This window comes from Malus sylvestris, chromosome 5 (assembly GCF_916048215.2).
Source record: "Malus sylvestris chromosome 5, drMalSylv7.2, whole genome shotgun sequence".
Classification (NCBI taxonomy): Eukaryota; Viridiplantae; Streptophyta; class Magnoliopsida; order Rosales; family Rosaceae; genus Malus; species Malus sylvestris.
This window is the reverse complement of record NC_062264.1, coordinates 20,750,534-20,769,922: the sequence shown is the minus strand read 5'-3', so window position 1 is coordinate 20,769,922 and position 19,389 is coordinate 20,750,534. Positions and strand designations below refer to the sequence as shown.

Genomic DNA, 19,389 nt, shown 5'->3' with positions numbered 1-19,389 from the left:
TAATTTTGGCGTTAGTTATTGTGGCTTGGAAGCTCAAACCATATTTTCAAGCTCATACAGTCATCATCATGACTTAGTATCCTCTACGATTAATCCTACATAGTCCAGATGCTTCTCAACGAGTAATGAAATGGGCGTTGGAACTTGGCCAACACGGCTTAGTTTTCTGACCCCGTACGGCGATAAAGGCCCAAGCCTTAGCAAAATTCATAGTAGAATTCACGCCTAGCCTGGGCAACGCAACAGAGCGACCCAACAATGCCCCCAAGACAACCGAGCACGCCATAGCCATTCCTGCTTCACCCATGGAGACTTTTGGCATTTGCACGTCAACAACGCATCCAACTATAAGGGCTCGGGAGCAGGAGTGGTTCTTGTCACCTTAGATGGTTTGATGCTTGAGCAGGCAATCACTCTTGGTGATGAAAAAGCTTGTAATTTATTCTGATTCCTAGCTAATCACCAGTAAGACTATTAGAGAGTACATGACAAAACATCCAAAGATGACGCAATACTTAGAGAAGGTACAAAAGCAACTCAAGGCATTTCAAACTTACATCCTCAAGGCTTGGTCCTTTCTCCCTCGGCCCAATTTAGCTAGAAGAAGGGCAGATGCCCCCGCAAGTCTGTTGGGCCCAATCTAGCCAAACGCTTCACACACCTTCTTGGTCCAGCCCATTGCACACGTGCCTGGCCCGTGCCAGGTCCAACCTAGTATCCCAGCGCCCCGTCAACTCAGCCCAAGCCGAGTCGCACCTGGCTCAGCCAGCCGCCGCTTCACCGAGCCGATGAAGCAGCCCCACGGCAGCGGTCATGTCGTGGCTTCCCAACCATTGTTCACACATTCTCGACCTCCGTCGAGCTAAATTTCAAGCCCTAAGGCTCCAAAAAATTACGAAAACAAGGAAAAATTAAATTTTTTCTTACCTTGGTGCGGTGTGAAGACGAAGAAAGCAACGAAATGCGGTCCTTTGCATGGGCAAATGTAGAAGATTGCTAGGGGATAGGGAACAAATATCCTCTAGCTTTCTTTCTCTTATATGGTAGAATAAATTGCTCTCTGAAGTTGATTTAATCATCTACTTAAGGTATACTTAAATAGACTTTGGAAGTGATTTATTTCCCTTTCTTAGAAGGATCTAATATCTAATTAATTTGGGAATTTACATCAAAATAAGAAACAATCTTATGTTTCCTAAAGCAAGGGAAGATCTCTACACCATTGGCCCTTTCTTGTGAGCAGCTCAATAGGTGTGTGGGCATTTGTGGAGCAAAAAATAATAAAGTAAATTATGGAGGTGACACATGGACTTTTGAGTATAGAAGGACAAAATTACCTTCGAGGCACACCGGGATTCTCACGCGCATCTAACGAACAATAATGGCTCAATCAAGGAAGAGTGAAAGGTGATCAAATGATATTTATTCAAATCCCTCTCATCACTCCTCATCAAATCCTCACTCAAAGGTAACTCCCAATTTTGCTATTCAATTTAAGATTAATTGCCAAGTTAATTGCAAGATATTATTTCATAAAATATTTTGTAATTATACTCACAATTTCACCATATGTGGCCGGCCACTATTCTCCAAATAAGGCCGGCCACTCCCCTATGAATAGCCCTATTCTCCCACTAAAAAGTTAAGCCATTTGCTACCCACAAACTCCAAAACACATTCTTCTCAGAATTCTAACTTTGACAACGGAGATTTCGGCCAAATCCCTCCCCTAGTTCATTGTGGGCGCGTAAGGCTTTTGGACTTAATCTTAGGTGTTATTATTTTGCAGGTGCATTTTCGTCAAAGGAGAGGACAACCGAAATTTGCATCCACAAAACAATTTTGCAATTTATGCATTCCAACACAATTATGTATTTTTTTTAAGTATAAATATACATTTTTTATGTGATATAATAAACTTGATTAAAATTGAAAAAAAAATCCACCTAGGTCCTACCTAGACTCCTAGGCATTGAGGCCCTGCCCACCGCCCAACTAGCGCCTAGCGCCTTTTAGAACTTTGATTTGTACAGGCAAAATGGTCGAGAGAGAACGAAGGAAGACAAATGAATAGGAGAAAGGATGGGAGGGGTACAACAATTCAAGTAAAAAAAGAAGTAAAAAAAGAAATAAAAAATAAAAAATGATAATTAGTTTCCCATGTTGCATAATTTTATAGGAAAACTAATGAAAATGACTTGAAACTTTGAGTTTTAATCAAAATGACAAAAAGGTGTTGTAAGTGAATAATATCATGAATGACTTTTTAGAGTAAAAATATCATTTTCGTTAAAAGTGTACAGTACCAGGAGTGTTTCGTTAAAACCCCCTAGTTTTATTGGATGGTAGTCTACACATGTTGCCATATACATAGCTTTAAAACCACATAAGCAAATTTAACGGATTGTGTGACGAATTTAATGAAAACAAGGCAATTTGGAGTAAATTTTGAATTTCAAGAAGTAAAGTGATGACTTTTGAATTTCAGAGACAAAGTGTGATCAAAATCAAATTTCAAGGGACATAACAAAAAAACAAAGCTTTAAGTTTTACATTTTTGAACCCTAACTTCTGAAGGTTGGTTACACATGTTCACAAAGCCGGTGGCTTGGGCCAACTGTTGGTTGATGACCATTAGTTGGATCCGAAAACAAATCAATTTTGTGACATGTTTTGATGGCTACACATACGCGTGGTCCTTGTAAACTTATACCTTGTCTGATGATCACGAGGTTCCAACTAATCTTCTGTCCATCTGTCAATCTCTCTCTCTATGATGATGGAAAGGGTTTCACCTACTATTCTACTACTAACTTATACGTATGCTTAAAATGATGCATTTTTTATTAGCCCGGGCAGAGTTACTGTAGTACACAATACAGAGACAAAATTGGAAGTGCGGAAGAGAAAGTGGGGTTAAAAATCAAAATAAAATTATAATACTCTTTACTTTTTGAAATAAATATTAGAAACTTCTAGTACTTAAAGGTTACAACCGTCATTTTAAACCTCTGTAATTGATAGAGAGAATTCTCTTAATATATAGTATGAATAATCACCACGAGGTGATCAATTAATTGGAAAAGAATTTCATACCCGTATTCCACCAGCACATTCTGAATCTAGCTGATGAATCACACGATGATGGACATGAATGCTGAAATGCTTATGTGCCCACATGCACATACTATAGCCATTTAAATAGCCCAATAGGACAAACCGAACATTTTGGTAAAGGGAAATTTTATTTGAATCCATAAAACCTTTCTCTACACCTAACTTCAACTTTGAATGTGAATTATCCTTTTTACCCTACTGTATAATTACCACTAGCTACAAGATGAAATTAACAATAAACTAAAATTTATCAATAAACCCACATCTAATAATCAAACCCTACCATCATGGAATCTTTATCCTACATTCATTCTAACTAAAACCTAAGACGCTTTCATAGAGAAAAACAAGCTCTTTTTGAACGATGGATGGTGATTTAGAAGTTTTGAATCTTCCAACTAAAGTATATATCGATTTTTGCAAGTTTTTTTTTCGTTTGATTTCAATTTTTATTAGGATTTAGGAAAAAATTCAACACATTTTCTAAAGCATAATTACTAGCAAAAACATATATATGGGATTTAAAATTTTAAAGTCTAGCAACTTGTGTGAATGTCACGCTTTCTTCTCCTTTCATTCGTGAAGGGTGGAGGCTATACTTTGCTTGTAGTTTTGATGGCAGTGCATAGCAGCATTATAGCTATTGTTCTTTAATTTAAAGGTCTTGAGATCCTTCTATCCGGTGAAACAAATGTATGTAGTCTCCAAAAGGTTCCCATTTTTTCTCTTGCTTCAATCAAAATTGTTTTTCATAATTTAATTCGGTTGTTTGGATGTCAAAAATGTTTTGATTTCATTAAAATATAGGAACTTGAGGTTCAAGTAGGTTCATAGCATGAAAAAATATGCCTTCAATTTTAGAGTTGAATTTTTTTATCTTGATTATGATAATTAAAACATAATCTTGTTTTGATTACGAGATTATTAGGTACCCTTATCGTCATTTAATGGGAAGAAACTGTGCATCTACTTCTCTACAAATTGGTGTAGGCCTTGCAATTACCCCTAAGCATTGCAAGAACGTGACTTTATGAAATGCTTAGAGTGGAAGGCAAAGAGTTTAAGATAATCTTTATCTCTTTCGGTTGTGGTGAGGTAAAAAATGAACACTTCAAGTGCATGTCATGGCTGGCATTGAACGGATGCTATTTTCCATAAAGGATTGAGTGAAATCTACTGTTGGGTTTTTATTTTCTAAATGGGTGTAAAGATAAATTTATATATTGAATTTGGTTTGTGAGGGTAGTTTAGGTAGTAAGTTGGGTTTAAAGAGATATTGAGAATTTAATTAAAAGTAAATTGGGTGTAGAAAGATATTTAGAAAATATGACTTTAGACCCTGAAATTTAATTTTCTCCACATAAAACCCGTCATAAGTTTTTTACTCAAATAAAACCCATTAACTAGATTCCACATCAGCAAATTCATTTATTATATTTTACTTTACACATTTAAAAAATTTTGATGCCCAAAACACCCCTATTTGAATGTTTGATGTACACAATTAGTTCCATATAGATTGTAAGGGAAAATTAATGATTTTACGAAAATAATAAATAATAAATTTATTGCCTAATATATAATAACAACAAAACATGCCTAATATATGTAATAATACATGCTTAGTTAAGTCAACAAATTATATTTTACATATAAATGTAGGTAAATTATTTCACACACATATGTAACATCCCACATCGCCCAGGGGAGTGGATCGTGTAAGCCTTATATGTATATTCTCATCTCTACCTAGCACGAGGCCTTTTGGGAACTCACTGATTTCGGGTTCCATCGGAACTCCGAAGTTAAGCGAGTTTGTGCGAGAACAATCCCATGATGGGTGACCCACTGGGAAGTTCTTGTGTGAGTTCCCAGAAACAAAACTGTGATGGCGTGATTGGGGCCCAAAGCGGACAATATCGTGCTACGACGGAGTCGAGCCCGAGATTTGGTGGGGGCCCGGGCCGGGATGTGACACATATATATAACAAAAAAAAAAACATGCATGGTATACGTAAAAATTCATGCAAAATAATTTAAAAAATGTTATTTGATTCAGTGCACCTACTATTCGAATTTTAAAAATGTTAGATTGCTTAAAAAAAGCAAAATAATTTCCCCACTATATGTAAAATACATGCAAAATAATTTACCTACGTAATGAAGCAAACCCAATGTATGCAAAATAATGTACCTACATAAAAAAATATTATTATTTTATTCAATACTATTTTACCTATTATTTTGTACATATAATAATAAAATGTGCCCAATATATATGATGATACATACAAAATATATGTTATTTGCTCATCATAAATTTACATATAGGTCGATTAATTAGTATAATATGTTTGATCATATATGTAGTACTGTGCATACCTACATATATATATATATATATATATATATATATTGAGCTTGTGATAGTACTATACACATTTGAACGTATATATGTGTATATATATATATATATATATATATATATATATATATATATATCTGTGTGTGTGTGTGTGTGTTAGGGGTAATAATATGCAATAAATTATTTGTTCATTGTAATTAAGGTGAGTAATAATATTTAGGGAAATTTTGAATGTTGTGGTACAAGTTGTAAATATTTTATATTAATAGGTCAATTACTTTCCTACATGGCAATCACTTTTAAATTTGGGTTTTATTTGAATGTTTATAATTAGGTGGGTTTTTATATAGGAAATAAGAGTTACAAGGGTCTATATCTAAAGAACCCTAAAATTTGTCTTTGGTAAATTCATGTCACCTATCGTTCCCTATGTTACTACGTGGTACGTACAACGTTGGCCCCGCACAGAGATAATGACATCCTATATATGTGATGAAATGAGACTTGCAGCAAGTAAAGCATCTTCACCATGTTGCCACAAGCACTTCTTCTTATGGCTCTTTTGAACACCAATGTTGCATCAACGTCAAACATCATCACCGCCCTACCGGGCTTTCCCGGTAACCTCCCCTTCAAACTTGAAACTGGGTACGTAGGTACTTCTTGTTTCTTTCCAAAACTATTATCTTCTCTACTCTGTAAAAATAAACTTGAGCACTGTCAATTATGTTACTTTAATACGGAAGATGACTATGAAATTATACGAATTTGAATTTGTTATACAAAAGGTACGTGGGAGTAGGCAACATGGATGATGTGCATCTATTTTATTACTTCATTGAGTCTGAAGGGAGTCCAGAATATGATCCTCTTGTGCTTTGGCTCACTGGAGGTCCCGGTTGTTCTGCGTTTTCTGGCCTCATATATGAAAATTTAGGTACTTGCTTAATTATTAATTCACTGTCTGCATCATTTCAGAGGATATAATTCAATATTATTTTATATTTTAAGACATTGGTGATATGAAATTAAGGTTGTGTGTGACGTAGGCGAGAAGTCCAGTGCGAAAAAATTGTGATGTCAATTTTGGAGGCAGATTGTCTACCCTCCTGTTTGGGTGTCATTTTCATCCCCTCCTATTTGTGCGGTTACGGTTAAGCTACGTTAACATTTTATATTCTTATTGTTTTTTGTCTTATTATCTCTATAAAAAAAATTAATATAAAATGTTGACGTGGTTTAACCGTGACTGCACAAATAGGAAAGGATGTGAATGACACCCAAAAAAAACAGTTCAGTATTTATTAGTATATTATTGCATCTCTTTTATTATTATGTCATTTATGTGGCAGGAGAGAAACTTCAATAAAAAACCTAAAATGCATAAGGTTTGAGTCTATAACAGTTAAGAACTAGGGACCGCAACTAAACTATCTCAATTATCAATCATATATCAACAACATACCAATAAAAATTCTAAAAAACAGACCGTTTCAGAAATTGAAATGTGTAATTTCATTATTTAATCCAATTTCTCTATAGTTTGATGAATGAATTTTATTTTCTTGAACTGTGTGGGCTATACATTTATAAGTAGGAGTTTTGTAATTCAAAGGGTTTAGCCAGGTGTTAATTGAACACATATTACTCCCAAATTTCCAATTGCAACAATTTTGAACATTATTCAAAAGATTTTGTCTGGTGCAAGTAATTTTATTCAAAACTTGATTATTGTAAACAACTTTATTTTGTAATCGTTTTTACTTTGTTTTAGGTCCACTATCCTTTGACTACGCAAATTCCATTGGCAACAAGCCACAGTTCAAGTTGAATCCATACTCATGGACAAAGGTGTGAGACTAATTCAATTGCCTTCAAAATGTGTGTGTTTTTGTATTTGATATCAAATGCTGCAGCTTTGATTTATTCAGGATTTTATAAAAATATTGTCAATAACCCAAGAATTTCAGGTTGCCAACATAATATTTTTAGATGCACCTGTCGGCACCGGATTCTCATACGCAAAAACTTGGAGAGGGTACGCTAATATGAGTGACACTTTATCAGCAGCACAAACGTATGAATTTCTAAGAAAGGTGAGGATATATTTAGCCACCAACATGGAGTATTCATTAATTTGTTTGAGAACATACAAGGTTTTTAGCTACATTCGTGTATTGGTGCAGTGGCTTATGGACCACCCTAAGTTCTTCAACAATCAACTCTATGTTGCTGGCGATTCTTATTCGGGCATAGTTGTTCCCATTATCGTTCAGAAAATATCCGATGGTAAGCTACTTACCATAACCACGTCGGGCATAGTTCTTCCTCTGTACATTCGACCTTTAATTAATTCAGTCTCACATGCATATGAGGTATTGGTCTGCAGTTGTTTTGTTTGTTTCTTATGTGTAGGTAATCATGATGACAATGTGCCGCCAATAAATATCAAAGTACATCTTCTGCAACTAGAATATGAATGACTTCTGTTATGCTATAGTTAATTAGTTCCTGATCATATGCCTCGGGGTCTTAACACTATGCTGAACAATATAATGATCTCTATGTTGGATGCAGGGATATGTGCTTGGCAATCCAGTGACAGATTTGGACAAAGATGGGGATTCCAGAATTTTATTTGCTTACCTAAAAGCACTTATATCAGATGAACTGTACCAGGTGAAATAGCCTCTTGTTGGTTTCATGTAGAGATTTGATTGTGGCTATTCAGATTAGTCTGAACTACATTTGATCAAAATGTTGGATTTGGCTCTTAAGTTATATCTATAGTTGTCTTAAAAACAACAATGTCTCTCAAGTTACAACGTTTCATAATTTTGCTAGTCACTTGAAACTAATTGCAACGGAGAGTATATCAATGTGGATCCAAACAACGCATTATGTATGGATGATCTAGAAATTTACAACGAGGTTAGTGGAAACATAGTAAGGTCCTTAGTTTCTGCAAGTACTTGTCACTTTTAAGTAACCTGGGATCATTATACTGACTTTATATTTGAATTCACAGTGCACTGAAGACATACGCTCTGTACAGATATTGGAACCTTCATGTACTCTAACTTCGCCAAAATCAATGGGATCAATATGGAAACCCGACCATCACAGTGATAGGGACTCTAAAAATATCCTCCTTACTTCTTCTGGACTTCCTAGGCCATGGTGTCGGGTATATATCTCTCAGCATGCACGCACAAGCAAACACACGTGCACTCTAATCATATCTGCCTTGTTTTAATGTAGGAATACAATTATATCCTCTCTGAAATTTGGGCAAATGACAAAACTGTTCAAGATGCTCTTCATGTTCGGGAGGTAATCAATTAGTTTATTCTAAAAAAATCCTCTTCAGGTTCTCATGACATTTTAGAGGACTTTAATTTTCTGATTTTAAATGACAATTAGGGAAGCATTGAAGAATGGGTGAGATGCAATTACAGCTTACAACATTCATATATAAAAGATGTTTCCTCTAGTCTTGTATATCATGAGAACCTCATAAAAAAAGGCTATAGAGTTCTTATTTACAGGTAATATATCTGTCCAATTTTCTTTCATTAGGGAAGTTTTCTAACAGAATCTGACACAATGTGTTTCCTTATATACCGCATGATCATTGCTTCGGCACTCAAAATTTCTGTTAACAGTGGTGATTATGATATGTTCATTCCATATGTGGGTACTTTTGCTTGGATCGAGTCGCTTAACTTAACTGTTGACAGTCGTTGGAGGCCATGGTTCGTCAGTGGGCAGATTGCAGGGTTTGTGTTGCATTTTCGCTTACGACATAATCTTTGTTCCCCCGTTCAAACTGAGTTTAATTATAAATTTAGACTACAATTATCACATGCTTACCACATATAATGTTTTTACGTTTAGATACAGTGTGCAGTACTCACACATAACTAATTACAAGTTGACATTCACGACTATAAAGGCAAGAAGCCAAGAACCTTCATGAACTTAATTTTTCATAGATACTAGAGTTTGCTTGAGCAAAAGCTGACTAAATTTTTCTCTTAATGCAGGGAGCCGGTCACACAGCTCCAGAGTACAAACCTGAAGAGTGTCTTGCTATGATTAGTAGGTGGTTTGCATATTACCCTTTGTAGTCAGTAATTCTAATTACGTACCCATCAATTTATAGATCCTCATTTATTTGGAGTAGATTTATAATTTATAATAATGTATGGAATAAACAATGTGTTGTATGATAGGAATCTAAAGGATAAATGGTTGTTGTATGACAACTGAGATGGTGCCAAGTGTCATCATATTAGTGAATAAGATTGTATTAGCTGTAAAAGTTGTTAGTTGGTTGTAATAGGAAAAGATTGTTGTGGTTAGTTGCTATATAGCAGGAATTGTAAGATACAAAGGATATGTGATAAAAATTGTATTGTCTTCTTCTTGTTCATATTCTCTCTCGACTTCTATGGCAGCTTAAGAGTCAAGGTTGATTTAGGGTCTATCATTGGTATCATCAGAGCCAATCACGATCTTTCATCCCTTCTCTGTACCGTATGACTCATGCTTCTACAAAGAAAGCCATGGATTCATAGAATCAACTTTCTGCAATAAACAACACTCTCAACATCCTACTTCAGAGGTTTGACGCCATGGAAGAACGCCAAGATTCATCCGACGCTCGATTTGAGAAATTTCATCGCGATTTTGTGCGAAATGTGATATGGTTTTTCATGTGGACTCCTCAGATGTGACCCCTTCAGATCCCAATTTGCATGAAGATGCAAGAAATCAACAATTCAATCGCCAAGATTCAGGTTTTCACCCAAGACCTCCATTGGTGAAATTGGATTTTCCTCGATTTCACGAAGGTGATGACCCTCTCGGCTAGGTTTATAAAGTGGAGCACTACTTTGATTACTTCACCATTCCAGAAGATAAGAAGGTTCGAATGGCCTCCTTCGACATGGAAAATGAAGCATTTCAGTGGTTTCAATGGTGAATTGTGTCAAGAATTACCCTAAATGGGAAGATTTCACAAAGATTTTTTGTCGCAAATTTGGATCACCTGATCTTGTGGATTGCACTGAGAATTTAGTGAAGCTTCACCAAACTGGGTTACTCAGGGATTAGGAATTCCGTCGATTAGCGAATCGTACTATGGAAATGACTCCAAGAATCTTAAAAAGTTGCTTCATTGGGGTTTAAAACCGGAGATTCAGCATGATGTCAAGATCCTTCGCCCTTTCGATGTTCATGAAGCTATAGCCTATTCGCAACAAGTGGATGCTAAATTGGCAGAGCTCAAGGTAAAATCTTTTTCAAGAAATCCATTCCCTACATCACAATTCAAGCCTACTCATCTGTCTGACATTACCAATATACCAAAACCTGAATCTTCAACACAAAATGATAATTTTCGACGACTAACAGTTGCAGAAATTGAGTTTCGAAGAAAGAATAGATTGTGTTTCAATTGTGATGAGAAATTTTCTAAAGACCATGTGTGTGCTGGTCCTAAATGTCAAATTTTACTGATAGATGTGTATGAAAATGGCCATTTGATTGAGCATGAATCTGATGATACTGATGAACCTGAAGTTATGGCTTGTGCAGTTTATGGTATGCCTGCTCCAAAGTCTATTCGAACTATGAAAGTCAATGGGTTGGTGTTGAATTGTCCTACTATTTTTTTGATAGATTAAGGTAGCTCTCACAATTTCATTGACATTGCTTTAGTAAAACAGTTGAAGGGTCACTTAGATACTACACAACCATTTTCTGTTAAAATTGCAAATGGAGGTTCACTCACCATTCCGGGTTGTTTAGCACAAGTCTCTGTGAGAATTCAGAATTATGCAGCTGTGTTGGATTTTTACGCTATTCCTTTGAGAGGGTGCGATATTGTTCTTGGCGTATAGTGGTTAAGAATGTTGGGACCCTTTTTGTGGGATTTTGAAAAAATGGTTATGCAGTTTGTTGTTGGCATTACTACCTTCTCTATCACAAGTCCTCAAGTTCAAGATCCTCAGTCAATATCTTCCTTGCAAATGGATAGATTACTCAATCATGATCATTGTTTGGGAGTTGCACTATTTGTTTTACAATTCAGTGAGGAGACTATACTTCCTTCCAATCCTCGGCAACTGCCTTTTCCACAAGAACAGGATCTGTAGGTTTTGTTAAATCAATTTCAGTCTATATTTCAACCACTATCAGGGTTGCCTCCGTCACGGTCACATGATCACAGGATTCCTTTAATAGAAGGGTGCAAGCCTCCTAGTGCAAGACCCTACAAATATGGTCCTTTCCAAAAGACTGAAATCGAACAATGTGTCTAAGAATTGCTAGATTCTGGTTTTATAAGACCAAGCCATAGTCCTTTTTCCTCTCTAGTTTTGTTGGTGAAGAAAAAAGAGGGTACTTGGAGAATGTGCATGGATTATAGGGCACTCAATTTGTTCACAATGAAAGACAAATATCCTATACCATTGATTGATGAGCTCTTAGATGAACTCTTTGGTGCCAAGTATTTCTCAAAACTGGATCTTCGGTCGGGCTATCACCAGATTCGTATGCATCCCAAGGATTTTGATAAAACGGCATTTCGAACTCATGAGGGACATTATGAATTCCTTGTTATGCCATTTGGCTTAACTAACGCCCCAGCCTCCTTTCAAGGTCTAATGAATGAGATTTTCAAACCTTATTTGCGGAAGTTTATCTTGGTATTTTTTGACAATATTTTGATATATAGTGCTTCTTGGGAATTACATCTCCATCACTTGAATCTTGTTTTGAGTTTACTGCAAGATAATCACCTCTTTGTCAAGCTCTCTAAGTGTGCAACGCAAATTGAGTATTTGGGGTATACAGTTTCTGACAAAGGAGTGGCTGCTGACCCTTCAAAATTAAAAGCAATTGCACAGTGGCCTAAACCGCCTTCTATGAAAGTTTAACGGGTTTTTTAGGCCTCATTGCGTATTACAGAAAATTTATTCCCTATTATGGCAAAATTTGTGGTCCTTTGACTCCACTCACTAAAAATGATGGATTTCGTTAGACCCCTGCAGCAATGGCCGCATTTCAAGAACTCAAGAGTGCCATGATGTCTCCTACAGTCTTGGCTCTCCCAGATTTTTCAAAACCCTTCATTATTGAGAGTGATGCTTCATGTACGGGTAAATGAGCAGTGTTGCAACAAGAGGGTAGGCCGATTGCTTTTACAAGCCAGTCTTTAGGACCAAAGAATCAGGCTTTATCGACTTATGAAAGGGAAATGTTAGCCGTAATTCATGCAGTTAAGAAATGGCAATCGTATCTCCATGGGAACCATTTCATTATACGAACAGATTATCATAGCCTCAAGTATTTTCTGCAGAATCGTGCTAATTCTCCTTTTCAACAAAAATGGGTTTCGAAATTACTTGGTTTTGATTACGAAATTCAGTACAAGAAAGGGAATGATAACAAGGCAGCAAATGCTTTGTCTCGAATGTTCTCAAATTCGAGGATTCCACCTGACACTACTTCAACTACTCTGGATGTTTCTGCCATGAATAGTATTGCTCCTAATTCCGTGCTTCCGGGAGTACTTGGCAGTGAACTTACTGCCATATCTTATCCTTATATGTCTTGGCTCGATGACCTTCGTCGACATGTTGAGCAAGATGATTAGATCTTAGCCAAATCACAATCAGTTTTGAATAAAACTTCGGATTCTATTCCATTACAATTCTTGAGATATCACTTTGCTAATGGTTTTTTGAGATACAAAAATAGGATTGTCCTAAGTCCTACAAGTTCTTGAAGGGTGAAATTGTTTGAAGAGTTTCACTGCACACCTAGTGCAGGTCATGCAGGTTTTCTTAAGACTTATAAACGCATCCCTAAGTCTTTTTATTGGGAAGGTATGAAGAACAACTTCAGGGATATGGTTGTTGGTTGTGATATCTGTCAGAAAAACAAGTATGAGTTCCTTGTTCCCGCAAGACTACTGAATCCTTTACCTATTCCCCAAAGAGTGTGGACTGACATATCCATGGACTTCATCACTGGACTTCCTCCTTGTAGAGGCAAATCTGTCATATTTGTTATGGTTGACCGACTTTCAAAAGCTGCACACTTTTTATCCATGTCTCATCCTTATACTGCTCACTCCGTAGCTCAGCTTTTCATCGATCAAGTGTTCAAACTACATGGGATGCCAACCTCCATTGTCTCAAATTGAGACCTTATTTTCATCAGCTCTTTTTGGAAAAAGTTCTTTAAACTTCAAGGCTCCAGATTGTGTCTTAGTTTAGGATTTCACCCCCAAACTGATGGACATACTGAGGTTTTAAATCGGTGTTTAAAAACATACTTAAGGTGTTTTTGTAGCTTAGAGCCCAAGTAATGGTTGAAATGGCTTCCATGGGTGGAATGGAGTTACAATACATCTTATCCTACTGCAACGAAACTTACACCTTATGAAGTAGTGTATGAGCAGTCTCCTCCACATATTCCAATCTATGAATCTGGAACTACGAAGATTGACTCGGTGGATCAGTGTTTACAAGATCGAACTCGGATTTTATCTCTTCTCAAGACCAATCTGGAAGCAGCTCAAGTAAGAAGGAAAAGTCAGGCAGATAAACATCGAACTGAGAGGTCTTTTGAAGTTGGTGATTATGTGTATCTCAGGTTGGAACCTTACCAACAAAAGTCCCTTGCTCTACATCGTTATCATAAATTGCATCCTCGGTTTTATGGTCCCTTTGAAATTCTTACGAAGGTCAGACATGTAACCTACAAGTTAAGGTTGCCACCTCATTCTAAGATTCATCCAGTTTTCCATGTTTCTTGTCTCAAGAAACAACTGGGCACATCAGCCTCTACTACTATACCGCTTCCATCTGCTTATGATGCAGGTCTGATTCAGGATGAACCAACAGCTATCCTGGATCGACGGGTCATTAAACATGGGTCGACTCCTGTCAACGAAGTCTTAGTGCATTGGCGGAATCATCATGTTGCCAATGCATCTTGGGAGCGTTTGGATGATTTGAAAGCTCGATTTCCTGACTTCCAGCCTTGAGGACAAGGCTAATTTCAAAGGGGGGAGTAATTGATAGGAATCTAAAGGATAAATGATTGTTGTATGACAACTGAGATGGTGTCAAGTGTCATCATATTAGTGAATAAGATTGTATTAGCTGTAAAAGTTGTTAGTTGGTTGTAATAGGAAAAGATTGTTGTGGTTAGTTGCTATATAGCAGGAATTGTAAGATACAAAGGATATGTTATAAAAATAGTATTGTCTTCTTCTTGTTCATATTCTCTCTCGACTTCTATGGCAGCTTAAGAGTCAAGGTTGATTTAGGGTCTATCATTGTAAGCTTAGTCGGGAGGTGTTCAATTTTCTTTTGCACATTACTAGAGAGAGCTGTGTTTCATCTTTTCATATTGAATTTAAACACTTCAACGCACGCTCTAAACATATCATTTGGGCGTCTAGATAAATTACATTGCCAATTGTCTATAACAAATTGATTGAATTCAGAGTGATTAAGCCACATTGCCTCAAACTTGAAAGAGTTCTTCCTTTTATAGCCAATATTATTACATTGAACTATAATAGGACTAAGGTCCGAGCCAAATATTGGCAAGCTGTGTAAATGAACCTTTTCAAACAGATTTAGCCACTCGAAATAGCAAAATTAAACACGGTCTAACCTTTCAAAAACTACCGAGTTATCTTAGGTTCATTTGTCCAACTGAAAGGAACTCCAGAAGCAGGTATAGAGACAAGATTACCATCACTTGTAAAATTGTTGAAATCAATCATGTACATAGTTATTGTTACATCCAAGTTTAGGATATTGTTAAAATCTCCCAAGAGTAACCAAGGATCGTTATTTGGGTTCGGTGTAAGAATTTTAATCCATAATTCCTATTGTAATTCTTTCTGAGGTTACGCATACACTAAAGTAATCAAATAACTTGTATCACAAACAAGATCATGCAAAGTAGCATTTATACAACGATCAAAAGAGCATATTATATTGATATTCAAGACATTTGATTCCCAGAACAAACAAAGGCCACCAGCCCTTCGACAACCTACTGCATTAAATTTACAATAAAAAAAAAAAGCATTATCACATGTAGAAGAGATCTTATCAAGAGTAGTCTGCCCTTCAACAATACAAAAAAGGTCCAGTTTGTTAACCACACACAAATCTAAGTTGTGACACGAAACCAGGTCTAGGCAGACCCCTGTGATTCCATAACATGCTTCTCATCACTCAATTTCGTCAAGACAAAGGTTACCTGCTTCTGCAGCAAACTCCTCCCCTATACGTTTTCTTGGACTCAAAAGACCAATAGTTTTCCTACTTGCACTTGGCAGATCCTCTTTAGCACCCTCACTTGAATTCTTGCAGCCACCAGTATCTACTTTCCCATCCCAATCACTACGTCCTGACTTCATAAACTTGTTAACAAAGAATCATCATTCATCAACATTCTAAACAGATCATCAGTTTGCATCCAATAGTTCACCAAATCTGCAGAGGAACGTTGCACCAGTCAACCAGACAACAATCCCTCAATTGTTTCCACTCAGCCAAGACCTCCTCCATCATATTAAACTTGCTGATTGTTAGAAAAATATCAACAATCTATGACAAATTTATATATGCTAATAATAAATGCGAATAAATATTTTACAGAATATAAACATAATGCAATAATAATTAAGTAGATAAACAAAAGATCGAGGCTTACGTACCACAATGTCCTTGAAATAGAAATTTCATCACTACTAAGTGCTTGTAGAATTCTACGGATGTCTGCTTCACCAAGATTCAACGATCAAGTAAAAATTCCAGCACCGGAAAACTTAACTTCTGACGAATTTCTTTGTGATTCTCTCAGTAAGAATGCTTTGGCTTGTAGAATGAGAATTATGTTTTTCTGTGTTCTAAATGTCATGCAGATGGATATATATATAATATGATTATGCATGTTTGCAACAAGTACGGAGAATTAATGCATATGTTGGGAGACATCTTCTCAGATGGGTGTTTGCTCTCTGCGTTCTTTCACCAGACCTCAAACTTATCTGTTGGTAAAAAAAAAATTAATTAATTAAAGTGAGCCCAATTTTATTTTCCAAGGTCCATCGCTCCAATTACTTTTTATAAGGGACAAAGCCTTCTAAAGTGAGGAAATCTTTTGGTAGTGACCAATGTGGGACAATGAAATTTCTACTCAAAATTTCCAACACTAATTGTATTACATTAATCGTACTATTTCTTTACCTGTAATTGCTATACAAAAGTCAATGATGTACGTACTTGTATATCTGTACCAATTGAGATAGTAAAGATCAATCAAGCTATTCTCCCAAAGTATAGATCTCTCTTTCTTGACAACTTACTCTCTGCATATTCTGTTTTCCCATCGCCTTCATATTCTGATTCTATACATGGTATCAGCCTTAACCAACAGCTAAACTACTCAATTTCGATCCTCTATGGCCTCTACTACATCCTCGTCAAACATCTTATCTTCTGCTGCTCTCTTGTCTGATTCTTCTTCAACCATGACAACCATCACCACAACCCTTCCCACTACCTTCAATATCTCTCACATGATCAACACTCTATGGATCGTACCAATTATCTCAGTTGACGATCTCAGAGATTCATGGTCTCGAAAACACTGTGGCCTGCAATTCTAAACCCTCCAAAAAGCTCGACGACAGCTCTGTCAATCTCGCCGACTCTCAAGACAAACTTGTCTTTGGTTGGATTAAAGCAAACTTGCTCCTCCTCCATCAAGCCTATCTTGCTTTCTTGTACCACTGGTTATGACGCATGGTCACTCTTGGAGAAGCTTCTCTCTCCTCTCTCTAAGACTCACATTCGCACTGTTCGACACCAACTCCAAAATCTGAAGAAAATCCCGAGCAACCTATGCATGAGTAGTTACTACATGCTCGAAGCCTTTCTGATTCTCTTCACTATGCTAGTTCCGGCATCACAGACTATGAGCTTATTGAATCCATTCTTGACGGGCATGGTCAAGAACATAAGGAGTTTAAGACATCGGTTCATCTTCGCTCTTTTCTTTCCTTTGATGACTGTTATGATCTGCTGATTCAAGAGGAGCATTGATGAGTCAATTTCATATTATATATTTTACCCTGTTCTTAGTATATTTTGGTTAATATTTTGGAAGAATTTTGATACTTTGAATTGTATTTTCAATATAGGATAGTTGATTTCCTCTAGAGCAAAACATGACCAAACGGATGAATTTTGGAGTGGTTCAAATTGGAGGACGTTCGTGAGTCACTCAGCTTGATCATATCAAAATATCAGATTTTTCCACTAGGCGGTTATTTTCTGACAATAGAATAAAAGAGCGATGCATGGTGCTGGAATAGTGACGTTTTGGGCTTGAATTACATTTTTGGAGCCCAAGATAATCTCGGATGGTTTCGTGGCCTTCTAGAGATGTGTTCGGAACGTCCTGATAATTAAAACAAGCTATTTTGAGCCGGATTTGAAGGACATTTGAGGCTAAAACATGGCTGGATAATGCAGATTCTCCTAACTTAGTGCAGGGAGCCGGTCACACAGCTCCAGAGTACAAACCTGAAGAGTGTCTTGCTATGATTTATAGGTGGTTTGCATATTACCCTTTGTAGTCAGTAATTCTAATTACGTACCCATCAATTTATAGATCCTCATTTATTTGGAGTAGATTTATAATTTATAATAATGTGTGGAATAAACAATGTGTTGTAAGCTTAGTCATGAGGTGTTCAATCTTCTTTTGCACATTACTAGAGAGAGCTTTGTTTCATCGTTTCATATTGAATTTAAACACTTCAACGCGCTCTAAACATATCATTTGGGCGTCTAGATAAATTACATTGCCAATTGTCTATAACAAATTGATTGAATTCAGAGTGATTAAGCCACATTGCCTCAAACTTGAAAGAGTTCTTCCTTTTATAGCCAATATTATTACATTGAACTATAATAGGACTAAGGTCCCAGCCAAATATTGGCAAGTTGTGTAAATGAACCTTTTCAAACAGATTTAGCCACTCGAAATAGCAAAATTAAACACGGTCTAACCTTTCAAAAACTACTGAGTTATCTTTATGTTCTTTTGTCCAACTGAAAGGAACTCCAGAAGCAGGTATAGAGACAAGATTACCATCACTTGTAAAATTGTTGAAATCAATCATGTACATAGTTATTGTTACATCCAAGTTTAGGATATTGTTAAAATCCCCCAAGAGTAAACAAGGTGTTTGTACCATACTTGACTAATCCCGAAACTATTGAGCACCGGTCAATGTTATACCGTCAAGGACCTAGAAGAGTTTCCCTCCAACCAGGAGGCCAATCACAGCGCGACACGTGTCGACATCAGAAGCCAATCACAACACGACACGTGTCAATGTCAGAATGAAACTAGAAACTCTCTTCTATAAATAGAGATCATTCTCTCACAATATTTCCTAATGTCATTTTGTACTAAAGTATTCACTTAGGAGACCACTGTTTGTACCATACTTGACCAATCCCGAAACTACTGAGCACCGGTCAACGTTATACCATCAAGGACCTAGAAGAGTTTCCCTCCAACCAGGAGGCCAATCACAGCGTGACACGTGTCGACATCAGAAGCCAATCATAACACGACACGTGTCAATGTCAGAATGAAACTAGAAACTCTCTTCTATAAATAGAGATCATTCTCTCACAATATTTCCTAATGTCATTTTGTACTAAACTATTCACTAGAACTCATAAAAGGAGAGCTTAAACCTATGTATTTGTGTAAACCTTTCACAATTAATGAGAACTCCTCTACTCCGTGGACGTAGCCAATCTAGGTGAACCACATATATTTTGTGT

General features: G+C 36.6%; 1 protein-coding gene across 6 annotated transcripts in view; it reads left to right on the top strand.

Annotated features, from left to right (window-relative positions):
* The window catches only part of LOC126621163 (serine carboxypeptidase-like 18), a 49,963-nt gene extending 31,641 nt beyond the window's left edge, over positions 1-18,322 (top strand). The window contains exons 1-15 of one of the 6 annotated variants that reach the window (XM_050289566.1): positions 5,965-6,130; positions 6,271-6,419; positions 7,257-7,333; positions 7,453-7,578; positions 7,669-7,771; positions 7,898-7,935; positions 8,060-8,161; positions 8,327-8,413; positions 8,511-8,669; positions 8,744-8,815; positions 8,906-9,030; positions 9,148-9,261; positions 9,380-9,437; positions 9,529-9,587; positions 9,943-11,067. In XM_050289566.1, the coding sequence (XP_050145523.1) occupies positions 6,012-6,130; positions 6,271-6,419; positions 7,257-7,333; positions 7,453-7,578; positions 7,669-7,771; positions 7,898-7,935; positions 8,060-8,161; positions 8,327-8,413; positions 8,511-8,669; positions 8,744-8,815; positions 8,906-9,030; positions 9,148-9,261; positions 9,380-9,437; positions 9,529-9,587; positions 9,943-10,027 (1,473 nt within the window). In that variant the 5' untranslated portion in view covers positions 5,965-6,011 and the 3' untranslated portion in view covers positions 10,028-11,067. Of the gene's footprint in view, positions 1-5,964; positions 6,131-6,270; positions 6,420-7,256; positions 7,334-7,452; positions 7,579-7,668; positions 7,936-8,059; positions 8,162-8,326; positions 8,414-8,510; positions 8,670-8,743; positions 8,816-8,905; positions 9,031-9,147; positions 9,262-9,379; positions 9,438-9,528; positions 9,588-9,942; positions 11,068-18,080 lie in introns of those variants that run through there. The other 5 variants (XM_050289563.1, XM_050289564.1, XM_050289565.1 and 2 more) reach the window with 5 other exon arrangements.
* Positions 18,323-19,389: the final 1,067 nt, after the last annotated feature.